The following is an 18,134-nucleotide window of genomic DNA, read 5'->3' as shown; positions in this document are numbered from 1 at the left end:
CAGACCATGTGCTCCTGGCCACACACCCGCCCCCGGTTCATCCAGCAGTGCCGATGCCCCAGCAGCTCACCAGCCTCACTGCAACTGCTGGAGTCAGGCCCCAACCTTCCTGAGACTGGCTGACAAATCATGAGACCTGAAAACCCAGCAGCTGGGTTCTGTGTATTCGCTTCCTGCTCTCTGCGCCGCCATGGGTCACGTTTGCAAACCTCTCTCTGCACCAAGGAGGGCTGGCAGCTCCCTTTTATTGGTAAGGAAAGCCGAGAGTCCCCCATAATCCCCTGCCTCCAGGAGGTAGGGATTGAGGAAACTCCCCAAAGATTGCCAGAACTGTGCTGAAATCTCGAGAGGTGGCAGCACCTCACAGCTGGTGCCAGGCCAGCGTTAACCCCTGGCTGACAGCCTGAGCCCATAGCCAGCTCCAGAGGCAAGGGACGGGGACTCAATCTCTCACAACATTCCAACAATGCATCCGGGCCCCCCGCCCTATGCACTGTCCAACCCCCCATACATACAGTGCACTCCCCACCCCCCACCCCCACCGCTCCCCCTCCACTATTGAATGTATCTGGGATCTCTGAACTGGGGAGATCTGCCGCCCACTGGGATGCTGGGCGAGGGAAGCTGAGCTGGGTCCCTTTGATGTGATCCTCCCTGTAGCTGTGGTACAGAAACCGGCCTCCTGCATGGCAGCCCTGGTGCCCTTCTCAGCAGACAGCCTGAGGGGGCTTCAGGACTGAGCTCTGCTCTCGCCTGACCCTTGTCCCTTCCGGCTCTGGCAGGAGATGCCCTGGAAGGGCCATGCAGAGATACTTGCCTGAGCTTGTCTCGGATGGGAGAAGGGGGGGGGGGGGGTGTCTCTTCTAGCCCGCGAGCCCCTCAGGCAGGGATCTCTCACCATCCCCAGTGCTGGCAGTGAAGCAGAACGGAGGTGGGAGGTGAAGAAATCTCATGTGCTGCTGTAGGGGAAATACTGGCTTTACAAAGCCACTTGAAGTGGACTTCCCCACAGCCCGCACAAACACCCAACCAAACCAGCAGCGCCAGGTTTATAGTCTACGTCAAGGACAGGCCAAGCACATCTAAGAGAGCTCCAGAGTGAGCACCACGGCAACCCTGCTCTTCGTTGCAGGCCTGTGGACCCAATTTCACGTGACTCCAGTGCACATTGGGACCTTGCGTGTTCCCAGAGGCACTTGCTCTAGTTTATCCCTGGCTAGACGAAGGCATAAGCTATAGGCCATAGGTAGGCCCTGCCCAGGGCCCAGCTCGTGAAGCCACAGATCAGGATCTCCACTTTCATTCAAAGTAAATTGTTACTTGCCCTCATGGGTGCACCGACAAGCTTGGAAATGTGATAGGAGTAACTGATGCTGCCTGAGTCTGCAGGGAGCCTAAAACTGTAGCTCGGAGAGGAATGAACTGCTCCATTCATCTGAACTATGAAACCCACTGCCGCTTCAAGGAGGGGTTGGACACTGACATGGGGTTGGGGCCTCACGTGGGCCATTGTCTTAATAGGGCCTAGTTTTCCCCAAATGAGGTGCCACCCTCCAAGCTCCTGGAGCATTGACAATTCAGCCCCCCCGCTTGGACAATGCAGGAGGCCAAGGCCCAAACCCCTTGCTTCCCAGAGCAGCGGCTGTGTAAGAAGTGGCGCCAAGGGATCGTGGGCAGGCAAGATGGAGGTTGTGAAGAAGGGATGAGGGGGAAACCTGCCACAGAGAATGTTCCAGAGGCTCCCCTTCGAGTCCCCAAATACCAAACCCTCTATGGCTGAGTGGCCTCCGGTTGGAGCCGACGCTCCTTCCCATCAGTCATTGCAGGAGCCTGAGCAATATTTGCCGGGTCTTTTACCCCGGTGGAGCTGGTGGAGGCAGACTCTGGACTCGGCCGTGCAGCCAGGAGCAGGGTTCTACGCTTTGTGGCTTTGTTTCCGTTGAGCAGGTTTAGCTTCAGACCTCCCTGCAACTGAGGAAAAAATAAAAGATTTCTCTTTTCAGTTGAGTCAGAAAATGTAAATCTTCCGCCAAGGAGCTCGCAGGCCCCTGGGGAGAAGAGTGCAGCTCTCCAGGGGGGTCACGTAGCTCGTCTTTTGAAAGTCCCCTGCCCCCAGCACCGGGCCTCGGGAATGGGCTGGACGGACAAAGCACCCTCCTAAAGCTCCTGCCCCATAGCAAGTGGGGACCGCAAGTGGCCTCAGCTTGTGCTACCCAGCGGCTAGAACTGCTTCGCCCTGCAGACCCCCCACGTGCTCCAGGGGGTCTCCCATGAACCTCACGGGGAGTCGGATCACGCCCCAAGTTCACAAAGAGCCACCACAGAGCAGCCCCTCTCACAGCGAAGCCAATGTTCGCCAACACCTGACTCCCCCACCTCCCCATATCCCCCCACACCAGGATTTGCAAGGGAACAGACAGGGTCAGAGTGTTGCCTCTCAACCCCAGGCCTGTGATGGCCTCCACTGGTTGCCATGGAACCTGGCTGCCTGACTCCACCCTGGACAACTAACCTTGGCAGTGTGCCTGGGTCTCAATAAGGGACGCAGTGACACTTTGCTCCGTACAAATCAGTGACTGAATGGTGCTTCGTTCCACCCCAGCAACAGAGCAACCGCCATGAAGGGAACAAGAGCCCTGGTGGCAGATACCTGTTCGAGTCCACCCCACGTGGCTGGATAGCTCACCACCAGTGCCTTGAACTACACCTGGAAATGAACAGCCGGCCAGCACATAGCTGTGGGGTGAGGAGCCACATGAGATCAGTCACTGCAGCTGCTGAAACCTCATGTTCTTTCTAAGCGGGGAAGTATTGCAGCCATAGATACGAGGCTACATTCCAGCATGTCTCACTAACTCCCCTCACGTATTCCCTGCAACCTCTTGGCGATGGTAGCCAAACATTTCACGTGGCTCATTGCAAACCCAGGTCACCACCAACCCCAGGGTATCACTGGTAGACAAACGCATGAGAACTATATCTATAGCTGGGAAGCTAGCGAAATGAAAACCTCTCTCTACTCAGTTCTGCCCAGTACACTAACCTCTGGCTGGGAGCAGACTCTCCGGGCTGCAACGGCTCCATTTTAACCCCACCAGTGGTGCCTGCCCAAGGGAGAGGCGTTTTGGTAAGGCCGTTTGGGGGGAGCTCCTGCCACCACTGCCTGCCCTGTTCATGGCCGACCTGCTGAAAGAATTAACGCCCCAGCATAAGGACAGGTGGGATGCAGCAGTGACGTGAAGGCAACCCTATGCTGCAAACCCAAGTCCTGCTCCCAGAATCAAGGGCTGGTGCAAAAAGTGACTTGTCTGGCACTAGCTGTGCAGTGCAAGATTCAACAGGTCAGACTCTGGGGAGGGAGAGAAACAGGCACTGACATACTAATGGCTCAGAAGTGAAACTCAGGATCCGAAGTGTATTCCCCAAATGAGAAGTGGGTAAACTCCGCTTACCCGTTTCCCCTCAAATACGCTACTGCCAGGAATGCCAGCTTAGCTGACGTTAAACACACGTCACAAAGGTTATGTGCAGAGTAGGAGTTTTGAAGCGAGTAGGGAAAATACCTTCACTCCCCCTAGAGATGCTGCTTCACACCCCGCAGAAACTGTCCCACACACACCACTCGCTGAACTGCCGCCGCCCGGCTGAGTCAACTCCCAGCTCACTGGTTTCTAAGAGCCCCCTGCTGCCTCACCAAAGAAACCTGTCGCATCACTGCACCTTTCCCCAGTTGATTAGCTGGGCTGGAGGGCTTGGATTATTCAGGGAACACCACCACCAGCTCAAAGCTAGATGGTTTGTAGACTTGTCACAATCGCTTGTCATTAACACGACACAAGTCCTACGTGGGGTGATTTCAGGGGGTGAAGCAGTCAGCAGCTTAGTGAGTGAAAAACGCCTCTGCATCGAATGCCGTATTTACACATTGCATTAGCACTTCTAATGCAGAAGCTGCCCGGCTCGGCTCGCTTGCACAGGCCATATTAAGGAAGGCGTTTTAAACATAGTCACGGCCTGAAAAACCCCTCTGTGAAAATGGCCTCATGGGGTTCCACATTTATGCTCCTTCAGCGATTTGCTGATCAAACTCGCTCCATTTACAAGGCCAAGTAAGATTTTTCAGGCTGCCAGCAGTGCCAGTGGGACTTGCTCTGAAAAAAATCAAGCTGTGTTCTTTGTGCTTCGTACATCACCAGCCATTGGCAACCCTGGAAACCGGGCCGGGCAGCTAATTTTGCTGAGACAACAAAGCAGAGCAGATCCCAGCTTGTCTTCCTGCAGCTGGTGTGGCTCTGCAGACCTGTCGATGACAACGAAGGGGACAAGAAGCGCTGTCTCCTGGTTAAAGCCCGAGGCTTGGCACCAAGGGAGATGGCTGTGTGGCTTGGGCAAGTCAGCCCCTTTCTGTGTGGCAGTATCATTGGGAGTCTCTAACACTGGCAGATTCAGAAGTGACTCACCGGCTGGCGTGCCTCCTTGGGGCCAGGCGTGGCATAGCAGGTTCTCCTCATCTGGCGCCCCCCGGCAACAGCTGCACTGGCCCTGCGGACGGTCGACTTCTCGTGATTCAGCTCTCCGGCCAGGTCACATATAGATCTCCCCACTTCCCGGGTAGTAAAGTCCCATGTCCAAAATAGATGCATCAGCATTGGCATTCACACTACCTTCAGGCCCTCAGGACTTCCCCTAGGACAACAAACTCATCCCAACACGTCCCACTCGGGTTGACATCCCACCAAAGCCCTGTTGCAGGCTCCCCCAAGCAACAGCCTCTTGGCTCCTTGCTGGCTCTCTTGGGCTCAGCTGCAGGTTTTCCTCCTGGCCTCACTCAGGCTTTGCAGGTTTTCAGCTTCCTTCAGGCTTCCTGCTGACTCTGGGGCCTCCACCTCTGGCCAGGCCATGCTGTGCTGTGCCAGGCTTCCTCCCCCCAACACTACTCTGAGGGCTTCCTTCTGCCCTCACAGACACACCCCTTCCCCAGGTGTACCTAGGCTGTCCCAATTAAGCCCCTCGCCGTTTCATTAACCCTTTCCTGGCTTCTATTCCTTTTTACCTAAACTCCCTGGGGAGGAAAGAGTGTTTACAGGTTCTACCGATGCAGAGAAACAAAAGCATTCCATGTACCTCAGCTTCCCCAGCTGTAAAATGGGACTAAACTTCCCTGCTTCCAAGAGGTGCTGCGTGGCTCAGTGTTTGTAAAGCACCCGGCGCTCAGCGGGTGGACTGTGGAGAAGGATGTTTGTGTCTATCTAATGGTACATGATCTCATCCTTTTCTCACCTTCTTTCCGTCCAGTCAGGAATTCAGAAGGGAACGCAATGTCCTGGGCTGATCATTGGCAGGGTCCTCGCCTGCCTATGGAACTGGAGTCCTGCTTAGCCCCCAAATTCAGCCCATGTTCAACACAAGAGCATGCTGTCAGTCACGTCAGGTGAATGTACAGCACGCTGGATAGAGGCTGTAACCCGGTGAGGTCTTAATACTGAGCCTTAGGGGGTGTTTATATGTGTACACAAGGGCTTTTTCTTTCCTGCCAAAAGTTGTCCACAATTGCTACCACCAGGGCAAAGCAGCTAGTGTAACAGCAGTGGAAGCACAACAGACAAGGTGCAGGTATAGGCCTGAGACCTGATCAAAACCTGCCCCCCCCCCCTCAATATTAAACCAGCTTTGGGTGAAACTCAGAGTTCACCATGAAAACTGAAAAAAAGATTGTTCTGCTGCTGCGAAAGCACCCCCACCTCAGGAACGTCCCTAGAGAGTTATACCACCAAGGTTGTAGAGACACCCAGGCACTGGGAAATTAGGAGGACACAGAAAGAGACTAAATAAACGGTAAGATAAACTCTGACCAGCATTTTAATGCTGACCATCTGCTTGAGCAGAGAAGGTCACAACTGAGTTACAATTTGGGCATGAAAGATAAAATGTAAAAAACGTGGGCCGGAAGGAGGACACAGAGGGGCCAGCGCGTAACTGGTGAAATGTTTGTTATTTAGCTGTGTGGGATAATGTGATTGGGTTAGTACATTTGAAGGAGGGAGCTCGTTTTTCCCTATAGAATGTAAATGAAAACCCAATGCTCTCTGGGAACCATTTCCGCCCTGCAGGACAACATCAAGCTGCTGGAACTCGGACCCTTCTGCACGACTGTGACGTCCAGAGGCATCGCCGGCAGCCCCCCGATGAATGAATCCCTGACTGGCCCTCGGGTGAAATTTGCCTGTATATTGGGAGCGGTGAGCAGAAGAGATTTACTTGGTATGCGTATTGTGTGTGTTGCTAATGTGTAAGGCTCTTTCACTGGGAAAAGGTTCCGCTGACCCGTAGAGCCCTAAGCCAAAGGGGAAGGGCAGGTACTTAAATTGACCAGGTTTCTTCCTGAGCCCTGTGGGTAAGGATAGGTGCCTGACCCCCTGAGCCCTCAGAAGGGAAAGGGTGGTGGTGCCTAAATTGATTGGGTCACGCCTTGAGCCCTCAGTAGGGTGTAGGCGGGGTGCCCTAAATTGAGCGGGTAACACAGGGCATAAATACCACTTTACGTAGCCCTTCCCTGACCAACACTAGATTACACCGTTTTCACAGTACAGTGCTTAAGGGCCAGGGAGGGATTCTTCCCAACCTATTTGGTTTTGTTTGACCTTCTTCCTCTGCAGCATCAGGGCTGGCCACAGCTGGAGCTGGGTCTTTGGTGGGAGAGGGCCAGGGCTCTGAAGTGCCCTCAAGGACTCTCTGTCTCAGTTGCTTGGCTGGCTGGTTCTTGCAACCACGCTCAGGGTCTAACGGTTTGCCCTACGTGGAGTCAGGCAGGAATTTCCCCCAGCTCATATTGGCCTTGAACTTGGGGGTTTTTGTGTGTGTGTGGGTCACTTGCCGGGATTAGCTGGATATATCTCAATCATTTCCCTGAAATTGTGGGGGACTCGGTCCCTCCTGTTCTCTGCTGGTGACATATAATAATCTAGTCCCCTGCAAGCTGAAATACTTTGGTCTGATTTCAGCTGCTGGGTTTAGTGGGCAGGTGGTGGCGGTGGCCTATGTTCTATTTCTGGCCTTACACTCCATAACTCCTATCATGGTGGTGGTGGCTGGCACCTTGTCTACGTTATGGACCAGATTTTCCCCAGAACTCAGCATCCACAATCGGGGCTTGTTAGGGGAGTGCCTTGCGTCTGCACCTAGGGAAAGTGTGAGTTAGAACATGCCAGGAATTGGTGCTCAGGTGCACGTAGCATCATTCGTGCATTCTGTAGGACCAGTAAAACTTCCTGTGCATTGCAAATGGCTTCCTCGGGCCGCTCTTTCCAGCCTGCTTCATAGGCTGGATTGTCAAAAGAGCTCAGCTCCCATTTAGGCTCCCAAGTCAGTGGCCTGGTGGATGCTGAGCTCTGCTGAAAATCTGGCTGCAACTGGGGGCACGGAGCACTGGAAAAGCTGATGCCCGCAGGTGGAGCTGGACCAGAGGTAGCAAACATAGGAGAGTGTAGAGAAACATTCCCAGCACTCAAGGCCTCAGCGTACCAATTTTCTGCACTGGAATACAACCCGATCAGCACCAACTACATAGACCTGCTGCACAGTGTGCTTCACCTAGCAAGACCTTCCCCCTTTTGCTCTCTTTTAAAGATGCACTATTCTGCGGTAATTTTAGTCAGAGACATTTTTTCTTGTAAGGTGGGGGAAGAAATCTCCTAAAGGAAAAAACCCTGCTGTTTTCTCTTCTTTGCATGTTCGGTTCCTGACCCAGGGGGAAGCAGAGCATGGACAGACACCCACGGAGATGCTAGGGTAGTTGATGTGCCTCCCACAGGAGGGGAGATCAGCTGAGCAGTTTTCCATGAATTAGCGACTCTGGGGTACCACCACGCCCGTGTGCCGGAGGCGCCTTGAGGCAGAATTCCATTGATGAAGTTGTGGCTGCTGCATCCGCTCTCTTCCTGGCATTTTCACACCCACCGCACCACGGCGCCAAGCCAAGACCTGCCGGGGTTCTGTGGCCGCTGCACATCTGGCCCAGGGATGCCCCACCAGAGTCAACTCGATCATTCGCATGTCAGGTTAATTTGCGTAGAAAGAATGCAGGGGGAAACCCCAGGAAACACACAGCCCAGCCTCTAATCAAATCTAACTCTAATAATAAACCTCATGAGTAATGAGCAGACTCAGGGGCCGGAGCTCACAGTGAGATGGCAGGAGCGGGGGGAGACTAGACTTGGCCTGAGACGAGACTGAGGGTGAGTATCCTGCCCACTCTTTTATTAGGCAGCAAGGACGGGTGAGGGGAGTGGGCTGGGATTGGAGTGGGCAGAGGACAGCAGAGTTTGCTGCCATGGGGCGGCCGAGGAGGTATGTGGCTGGTACGATCTCCTGCAGGGAGTGGAAGGCAGCCTCATTTGCTTGGTAGCCTTTAATTTAACTGCGTGCCTACGCCACTGCCATTTTGAAAACCCACCTACTGCTCCCTCGGGAGGCTGGGGGAGAATGCATTCAGGTTGAGCTTCTCTACAAGAGATGGGAGGGGAAAGTAGCCCCTGCTCGTCCACAGCTCTGCCCTTTAACATCTCTTCCTCAAGAGAGGGCAGGATGGTGCCACCCTGCTGCACGTGGCCAGGTTGGATCGGGCTCAGTGCCTGCGCCGCGGGGTTGTTAACACAGGGCTAAGGCCCATGTGCTGCGAGTGCCTCTTTCAAACCATCGAGTACCTAGCACCCAGTGAGCGTGGAAAGATTTGGACCCTTGGCGACTGGCTGATAGAGCAGGAGATGAGGAGTCAGGCGTCCTGGAGAAAGGCAGAGCACTAGGGCCCCAGAGACAGGGTGGTAGTTACCATGGTGCAGATCCTGTCAAAGGCCCCCCTCAGGCCACAAGAACTCAGCAGGTTTCTAGAGTTGTGTGTTACAAGCAGCTGTTTGCACTCTGGGTGTTGTGAATGCTGGAAGCCACAGTCCCAGGCCAGGGAGGAGGTGCTGAGCTCTGCTGGGTGGCTGCACCACTGAAAACCCCAGCTGTGCTGCCAGGCAGGTCAGACCAGAAGCCGTACTTTTGTTATTGCCGAGGACTTACCTGGGTGAGAAAAGATCAAAGACAGGCAGTAGAACAGCAACTCTGGGCCAAACCCACAACCTCAGAGCCAAACCCTTTCCAAAGATCCAGGGGGCTTGGGATCAGCTTGAGGCATCCGGAATCACCCATGCGGTTTTGGCTTCGTGTTCCGGCTGGGGCCTAGGTTCCGGTTTGGACCCCGCCATGATCTCACAAGCACATGGGCAATCTCAGGCCCATGTGGCACCGTCCAGCCCTCGTCCCATTCAGGATGGCAGAATTCTCCTCAAACCCCCAGCGTCTACTCTTTGGTGGCAGCTTCTTGCCAGAAGAGCTGATGAGATCAGAGGCCCCCTGAGCCCAAGCCCGCTCTGGAGAGCAGCTCCTTGGCCATTCTCTATTTAAGCAGAAATTTCCAGTATGAATGTGAACAACTGTATTTGCCATTGACGACGATCCGGTCAGATTCTCCGCTGCCTTTCACCTTGTGCAGTTATTTATAGTTGTGCAAAGCAGGGGTCATACTCCACCCTGTCAGAATGGGAGCATTTTACATCCACTTGTCTCTGATGTAATGGGCACCCCAAGGCACATGGTGCGGAGAATCAGGCCTCAAGCACCTTAGAAGGGGAAGCTCCTGGAAGTCACAGGGCACGCCAGCGAGCTCGTTGCCCTCAGCCTTGGGTCTGTTACCTTTACAGGTAAGCAGACGTGTTGATCTAGGCCTCCTCGATACTGCAAATGCAGCTGGGTCCAGGACCCCACTTCTCAGCTAGCTGACCCTGGATGTGATCAAAACCCAGGTCTGTTTGGCAGCGCTGCTGGGAGTTCGTTGGTCAGATCCACAGCCCTTGGTTGGGTCCCCTGGAAGCAGCTGCATTTGCAGCACAGACCAAGGCCTCCTGCATTAGAGCAGCTTGATGGGGGCCCAGTGATACAAAAGTGCATGTCTGGTTGTGTCTCACTTGAACACGGTTGTCTGCCAAGCCCTTCCTATTTGTAAATTTCACATCTTCATCCTGCCTGACCTTTTCTTCTGGCAGCTTAGCCCTTTCTGCACTTGTTCAATCATATCTGACAAAAAGCCATTCTCACACACACACACACACGCACACACACACACACACGAAAAGCCCCCCCCCCACACACTGGAGCAAGGGAGGCATGGCACCATGCCACTGAAATCAATGGAAAGTAGGTGCCTAACTACTTGTGTGATTCTGGGCCCTTCTCATCTAAATCCCGAGGAGGATGGGAATAGGAAGGGTTTGCCATGGGAATCAGGACGTTCTCCCCAGTGTCACAGCCTGGACTGTCCTTGCAAGAATAAGCAAAGGTTGGGGATGGGTGGTTGCAGCTCCAGGCTCTCAGTTGATGTGAGATTCTGGAACAACTCCCCAAGAACACTCCTTTTGTCCAGTCTTTGACAAACGCCCAGCTGGCGGCTTAGGGCACGCAAGGGACGGGCACATGTTCATCCCTAAGGCCCATGCAGGAGAATATGTCCACTGCTCAAACACGCTCTGTGCTACTTAACCAGGTAGCTCCTCTCCATCACTCAAGGCTGCCACGTTTGGGGTGTCTTCAGATCTCCCCCCCTTTCCCTTCTGTTTTGCAGACATGCTTTTGATGTGCCCAAGGTGGAAGGCCATGACCAATTGCACAGAGCAGCAGTACTGGGACAATCTCCTGTGCCAATGCATCTCCTGCAGACTTGCATGTAATTCACCCAGTGTGGAGAGATGCACTACCTTCTGCGGTGAGTGCCTAGGGAGCTGGCCGGCCAGCCACGCGCGGATACTGGGCGCTGCACCATGTTTGGCACGTGGGTGCATTTGTCTTCAGATGTTTGTATTATCCCACTGGACTGCAACAGGGAGGTGTCTTGGCTGAAGGACTTTACCAGCATGACACTGCAAGGGGCTGGGTGTAGAGGCTCTTGGATAACACACAGGAACTCAGCCCCCACCCCTGGGCGCCAGTGCCTTCCCGCTGAGGGAAACAGGGAGGCTGGGGGCCAATACACTGGTAGAAAGCAGGGCAGTTCTGAAGGAGCAGCTAGCAATGGGGGCACCAGTGAAGTCCAGCTTCTAACTGGCACTTGGAAAAATCTCAGTCAAAGCTCTGCATTGGCTTCAACTGAGTAGTTTTGTCAGACAAGTATCTGAAGGCAGAATGGTTGGGGAAATGCGACAGCCACCCCCGCTCCCTGCATGGCTGGCCCAGCCACTCTTCCTTGTGGCCAGTCCCAGCATGCCCCAGGAACCAGTTTGTAGGAGCTCTGCTCCTTCTCCCACAGCTCCAGCTGATCCCCCTTCTCAGGGCCAGTTCATTGCAGACCCCCACATCTGCTCCCCCTTCCTCTGTGAAGGGAAGAGGCTCGCTCTGTGAGATCTGCATCTTAAAACTAGAATGATAATCAGCAGCCCACAGGTTCCAGTGAGGGGGCAGGGGGCCGTGAGCTCACCATCACCTGCGTCTGGATGGCCCACCCCCAGGGCAGATTTCCCATCCTGCACCAGGTGATAGCACCTGGTTATTAACTAAACAGTGACGTCTCAGACCGGGGGGCTCTCCTCAGCCCCTCCCATTCTCTGCCTGTGGCACAGAAGAGTTTATGCTGCTGAGGACTGCACTACTTAGGTCTAATTCTGGTTTGGGGTTTAGAGCGTAGATGCTGGGGGGGCTTTGGCCAGTGATATACAGCATGATGTGGTAGACCCTTCTGGCCTTAAACTCTAGGACTCTAAAAACAAAACCTTTGGAAGATTTTTCTTGTATCTTCAGGTTTTTAATCTCTGAGGTCATCCTGGGCTCAGAGTTTCAGGCTGTTCTCTGCCCCACGAGGCCTAGGCCTTTACTTTATTAGATGTTCCTGTCTTCCCATGCTGGGGCTTTAGGAAAAAACACTCCTGACAAAACTGGCAGCACTGGTCCTGCTCTGATACCAAGGCTACCCCAGCCCCTGTAAGCAGGCCCCAGCGCGTAGCTCTAGACTCTCCCACAGCAGCGGTTCCTCTCGTGACGTATTGAGCAGGATGCGTTTCTCTCTCCCCTCCACTCTCCAGTGTCAATGGAATGCAGCAAGCGACCCGGCTTCTACTACGACGAGCTCTTGAGAAGATGCATCAGCTGCTCGGGCGTCTGTGGGCAGCACCCAAGCCAGTGTCTCCAGTTCTGTGAGAGTAAGCCTGCAGGATGCACCCGGCAAAGCGCCCTGGCACGCGCGCTCGGGGAGGGTGGGATGCAGGCTCCGTGCTCATGCAAGCTTTGCTTTGGGGACATTCAAACCTGAGGGCCAAAGTAGGAGGACGTGTAGGTGCAACTTCTGTCCCTTGCTCTGGGCAGATGTCAGCTGACCCCAAGTCCTCTCAGGAGCCTTTGATTAGACTGTATTAGCTTCTCTAGGAAGGTGGGGAAGGAAATACCAGGACATGCTCTTCCCCTAGCCTATGCTAGCTGCCCTTGGCTCTCACCTCTCCTGCCATGAACTGTGTTTCCCTCTCCTCCTTTGTACGGTTTCTTTGTTTTGCACTATTGTTTGCTGGATCTATCATGCTGTGGTGCTTCTCACCTCGCTGTGCTGCCTTGGGGTGGGGGTGGGGAACTTCTCCATATCCTCAAGAATTGCACCCTGTGGGGGGGAGGAAGAGCCTTGCCAAGGTGCTTACATAGAGAGGGAGCGAAGCTGAACAGCACAAGGGCTGCTCCACTTGCCACATGGGAGGGGACACCCCTGCAGCCAAGGGAATGTTTCCAAGGCAGGTTCAGAGTCTTCATCTGACTGCTGTATCCCCAGGGCAACGAACCCCTTCCCGCCCTGCACTGGACAACATGGATATGGCTATGTTTGACTTTCAGATAAACTGGTAACTACCTCATCCAGAATGGTTGCTCTGGAGCAGAAGCTAGGTAGTGATCAGGACCAATGGCTGGTTGTCTACCTGCTGCTGGCGCTCTGCCTTTGCACCATGATCTGCTCTTTGCTGGTGGGCTGGACCCACTTCAAAAGGAGGGGAGCGGAGGTCTCCTGCCAGCCCACCCCTGGGACCTGCCACAAGAGGGAGGACTCCTCAAAAGGTAAGTACCAGCTGCTGGAGAAAAGAGAGGTTACGGGACAGAGTCAAAGGGGATGATTGTGAATGGCTAGAAGTACCTACTAACACACCTGAGCTGGGAGATAGATTCAGACACCAAAGAATGTGCCGTCACAGTCTCTCTGGCTGGGAAGAGGACAGTGTTCCACACCTGCTACCGGCCAGTGGAATGGTTATAGGATGAACTGGTGCTCTCGGGCTGCTACCCTCTGCCCCAAAGGGAGGAAAGAAGTGACTAAGCTCTTAGTCACGTACCCTAGAGGAAAGGAGGAGGAGGGTACCAAGGGCAGAGCACTGTCCTTCCTAGGGCACAGGCCTGAGTTCTTGTGCCTCTCAGTACGTCACACAGCTGCAAACCAGGCAGGCCACTGAAGGGTGTGCGCTGCTTCTCAGGAGCAGAGAATGTTTCTGGGCACGGGTCAGTCCTGGGAGCCTCACCGTCCCCTAAGTGCATCTCTTCGTGAGCCTCTGAAAAGTTCTTGCTCACAGAGGGGAAGGCCAAGCAGAGGCCAGAGAATTGAACCCAGAACTACGTTCAAGAATGTTCCCTAGCAGAACAGGCCAATGGATTAGTCGTGAACCCAAGAGCCTAGAGACCAGGGAAGATGGTCGTGTGGTTAAAGTAATGGACTGAGACCAGCACCTGTCTCTCAATTCACGACTCTGCCACAGAGTTCCTGTGTGAATTTGGGCAAGTCCCAATCTCAGGGCCCTAGAGCCCCACCTGTAAACTTCCTCACCTCAGACTGGTTGTTATACAGATGCATTTATTAATGGCTGTGAGGTGCTCAGACACTACCCTCTGCGGGCCACGTCTGTAAACAGATCTAGGCCTAATTCTGCTTCTGACATTGGCTTGGTGCATGATCTTAGCCAAGATGCAGACTCTCTGTACCTCCGTTATTGCTGTACCCACCTTGGTAAAGGCTTTGAGATCTTGGGTGTTTAATGCAAGCTACTATCTGGAGCTCTTTGAACTGCTAATGCCTATTAAAGAGGCCATTAGCATAGAACATGATCCAGTCACCAGCGTTCAGTTACCAAAGTGCAACCACAGGTAAAAGAGAAGACTCTTCAGAATGGGCACAAGGTGGTTTGTGGCACCTGGGACAGCTGCCACAGAAATGCTTGTCAGCTGAACTGTACAAGCCAAGCCATCACTGTTTCAGGCTCCCCAGGCCTGTAGCTGCCGTACAATCCCGATGCAATCCTCCCATTCCACGGCCGCTCGCTGCTTGTAGCTATATTTTAAATTGTACAAGAGCAGGCATGAAAGCAAGAATTGGCACCTAAACCTTAGCCTGCTGTCTAGGAATAATCAAGCTAATACAGTGCTTTGCTCTTCTAAAGCACCAGGCGTCCGATGATCTCAAAGCACTTCAGGAACATTAAACATCATTTATGTGAGGTTCATTTTACAGCTGGAGAAACAAAATCCAGAGAGCTCTTAAGTCCATGGCAGAGGTGGGACTAGAACCTCAACTGCCAGGCTGGACTGTGCATTGCTGTTCAAAGGAGCAGAGCTGTGTAGCCACTGACTAGCAGTCCTGGTCTCTCCCTCCTCAGGCTGGCTAGGACTAAGAGGCAGCTGGTGAAATCCCAGGAATGAGGGGTAGTAAAGAATAAGTGTCTCTAATTAATCAGCCAGCCAATCAAGAAACAGGGCTGACTGTCCTTTGATAATGATTGCAGGTCTGTGTTCGTTTGGTCAGGGCAGTGATTTGGCTGCACAGGGGCTCATTTAACAGTGGCTTCCCACTTGCTCATTAAGGGCTGGCTGGGCCAGCCACTCCACAGGCTGAATATCAGGGGCTTCACCGGCAGATCCAGGCCCAGGCCCTAAAGACTTGCGTGTGGCTTTGGCTGAGTAGTGAGCCAGCCTGTTTACAGGCAGGTGGGCCCTTGCTTTGAAAAATACTCTGTATAAATAGCGCCATTTTGGTTCCTGATGGCCTGGAGACGCACAGGACCGGCGGGTCCCTGAACGAGAGAGAGAAAACACAGACTAGAGAGAGCCGCCCGAGGGCAGGGAAAGGAAAAGACAATTGAAAACAGTTCTCCTCCGGGACCAGATTGATGGTAATTTAGGATCCCAGGAGACCCAGTTCCATTCCCTGCTGTGCCACAGACTTCTTGTGTGACCCTGGGCCAGTCACTTAGGCCCAGATTGTTAAAGATATTTAGGTGTTGCGCTCAGCAACAGCCAATGGGATTTAGACCTCTCAGTGCCTAAATTCCTTTTCAAAATGAGATCTAGGCTCTTAAATCAGCCAGGTGTTGCGAGGGTGAGCGCTGACCTCTTCATATCTGAGCCCTAACTCCGACTGATTGCAGGAGTTCTCAAACGTCACTGCACCGCGCCCCCCTTCTGACATATTACTACATGACCTCAGGAGCGGGGACCGTAGCCTGAGCCCACTTGAACCCTAATGCCCCAGGCAAGGGGGCCAAAGCCCAAGTCCCGCTGCTCAGGGGTGGGGCAAAGCCTGAGTCCACTTCCCCAGGTCAGGGGGCCAAAGTTGAAGCCCTCGGGCTTTGGCCCCAGGAGGTGGGGCTTGGGCTTGGCTTCGGCCCGGGCCCCAGCAAGTCTAGGCCAGCCCTGGCAACCCCATTAAAATGGGGTTCTGATCCACTTTGGGGTCCCAACCCACAGTTTGAAAACCCCTGCCTTAAGATGATCTGGGCCTGGTTCTCTGTGCCTCAGTTCCCCATCTGTACAATGGGGATAACAGCTCTGCCCTGCCTCAAAGCGGTGATGTGAGGATACATTAATTAAAAAGACCATGAGGTCCTCAGATGCACCAGTGATGGGGGCCAGATAAGAACCTAAGATTGATGGTCTCTCCCTTCCATCTCGTCAACATGGAAAATCAAACATGCAACCTAATGGGTCACACTTTTCAGTGCAGAAACGTAACTTAAAACTGTTCCTATCAGCATTTGTCTGAGGACACTGTGGCACCGGGGATTGATTTTAAAGGGCCTCCCTCAGGTTGGAAATGATTTATTGTATTTTCAGAATAACAAATATTAAGAATACTAATATCTGTTAGTCTTTAAGGTGCCACCAGACTCCTTGTTGTTTTTTAAGAATACTAAGACCACCCTAGGTGACCAAAACGGAATGCTCTACCCGTCTCATTTTTAGAATTCTTTCAGCTGTAGGGCGGTTTCTTGCATTTCCCTCCATTTGGACAATGGACCTAGAGGCCAGTCGCTGGCACTTTCAGGACCTAGTCGGGTTTCTCACAATGCTGCAGTTTTCAAGCTGCACACTCAGCAGCGGGAATGGCCAATCAAAGGGCAGTACAACTATTTTTTTTTTTTAAAAGTATCAAAGTTATTTCTATTCCTAGCAGTGTTGTAATAACCCCCATCACCATTGCCCCCCACCTATATTACTTGATTCAGCCCCCTCAGCAGAGATCTGGCTTTCCTTGAGTTCTACATCTCTACACAAAGTCACGGTGCTGGGGTTAGACCTAGGCAGCTACACAGCCCTCCGTTTGTTCAAAGGCAACAGGACACATACCATGCAACAGGCTTTGGTTCAGGCAGGGCAGGAAATGGATGTCCTATCTAGTCCTAGGACTTGCCCTGTACATTCTCCCATCCATTGGTGTTCGACAGAGCATCACATGGCACTGGTTCTCCTTGCTCCGAGCTGTTAAATCTCATTTAAAGAAGTCAATAGTACATGGCCTTTTCCTAATGCTGCCCCTCCCAGTCAGCAGTATCTGTAGTCACAGGGCTGCTGTGTGGTCACGAAGGAGGTGGCTCTCCATCCAGGATCACACGTGGAAGGGGAGGAAGACACGAGCCAGCCTCCTACAAAGATGTGGCACCTGCCCCGCGGAAGCCTTCGCTCTAATACAGGTTGTGTCTTTACAGATCACTTAGTGGAAGCGGGGAGCGTTGGAGGCGGCTCCATTGGGAGCAGACTACCAGAGCCTGTGGAAACCTGTGGCTTCTGCTTCCCTGAACAAGGGCCTGCCATGCAGGAGACTAAAGCATGTCACAGCTCCTTCTATCATCCTGGAGCAAGGGCTACTGCCTCGCAGGCTGGGATATCCTGCACAGGAAGTGCTGGGGCTATCCCCACCCCTGAGGATGGCCATTTCAAAATCATATGCTCCCCATCACAAGAGAAGACACCGATGACATGAACTCCTTGAGCAATGTGGTGATCAGGGAGAGAAGTAACACTCCCTGCACTCAGAATAAAGCTGCTTGCATTTGATCCTTGCTCTCCATCTTCAGTAACACACAACAATACCTTGCCTGCCAATCACGATAGAAGCTACCTTCACACCATGGAAACAGACTGTGGACAGTCACTATTTTCTTCTACTATGGAAATAAAATTCTCATGATTGTTATGCACTCACCATAAAGTCTCTTGCATCCTTTCCAATGTAGCATCACACACATCCTCTAAACCTGACCTCTTCAGGTTCTTCTAAGACTCTAGCGTCAGTGGAACCAAAAATTAAATCAGGCTTTTCATGCTGGCACCTGCATCGCTGTTCCTGTCTTTGTAAATGGGTTTGATGCACAACCTGGGACACGGCACTGCAGAGTGCAAGTCTCCTCTTTGGAGGACTCTGCCTGTAAACAAAGCAATTCTCAAGCAACAGTGAGTGACATGTATTTTATACAGGTGACAGATGCAGAGAAACTGAATTCACTGCAGCTAGTCAGTGCTAGCCCTAGTCCACCAGAGCACTAATAGCAAGTTCGTCATCCCCATATTTCATAAACCCCAGAGACATTGTGAATCTTGACACTTCACCCATAGACTCACAGAAATGTAGGACTGGAAGGGACCTCAAGAGGCCCTCTCTGCTCCATCTCCCCATTGAAGCAGGAACCAAGTAGATATACACCATTCCTGGCAGGAATTTGTCTAAACTGTTCTTAAAAGCCTCCAATGGCAGGGATCCCACAACCTCCCTTGGTAACCTATTCCAGAGCTTAACTAGCCTTCGAGTTAGA

General features: G+C 53.0%; 1 protein-coding gene across 2 annotated transcripts; it reads left to right on the top strand.

Moving 5' to 3' along the window:
• Positions 1–8,162: 8,162 nt before the first annotated feature.
• TNFRSF13B (TNF receptor superfamily member 13B) lies at positions 8,163–17,470 on the top strand. Of its 2 annotated transcripts, XM_054042798.1 has the most exons (5): positions 8,163–8,234; positions 10,661–10,801; positions 12,111–12,227; positions 12,904–13,122; positions 17,031–17,470. In XM_054042798.1, exons 2-5 carry the CDS (start codon positions 10,663–10,665, stop codon positions 17,303–17,305), a joined length of 750 nt encoding a protein of 249 aa, XP_053898773.1. In that variant the 5' UTR covers positions 8,163–8,234; positions 10,661–10,662; the 3' UTR covers positions 17,306–17,470. The 2 variants fall into 2 exon arrangements, with proteins under 2 accessions (XP_053898773.1, XP_053898774.1); XM_054042799.1 differs by lacking the exon at positions 10,661–10,801 and having other exon boundaries at positions 8,176–8,234.
• Positions 17,471–18,134: the final 664 nt, after the last annotated feature.

Source organism: Malaclemys terrapin, chromosome 10, assembly GCF_027887155.1.
Source record: "Malaclemys terrapin pileata isolate rMalTer1 chromosome 10, rMalTer1.hap1, whole genome shotgun sequence".
In the NCBI taxonomy this organism is placed as follows: Eukaryota; Metazoa; Chordata; order Testudines; family Emydidae; genus Malaclemys; species Malaclemys terrapin.
Note: the sequence above shows the minus strand (reverse complement) of the source record. Positions and strands in the feature narration are given on the sequence as shown.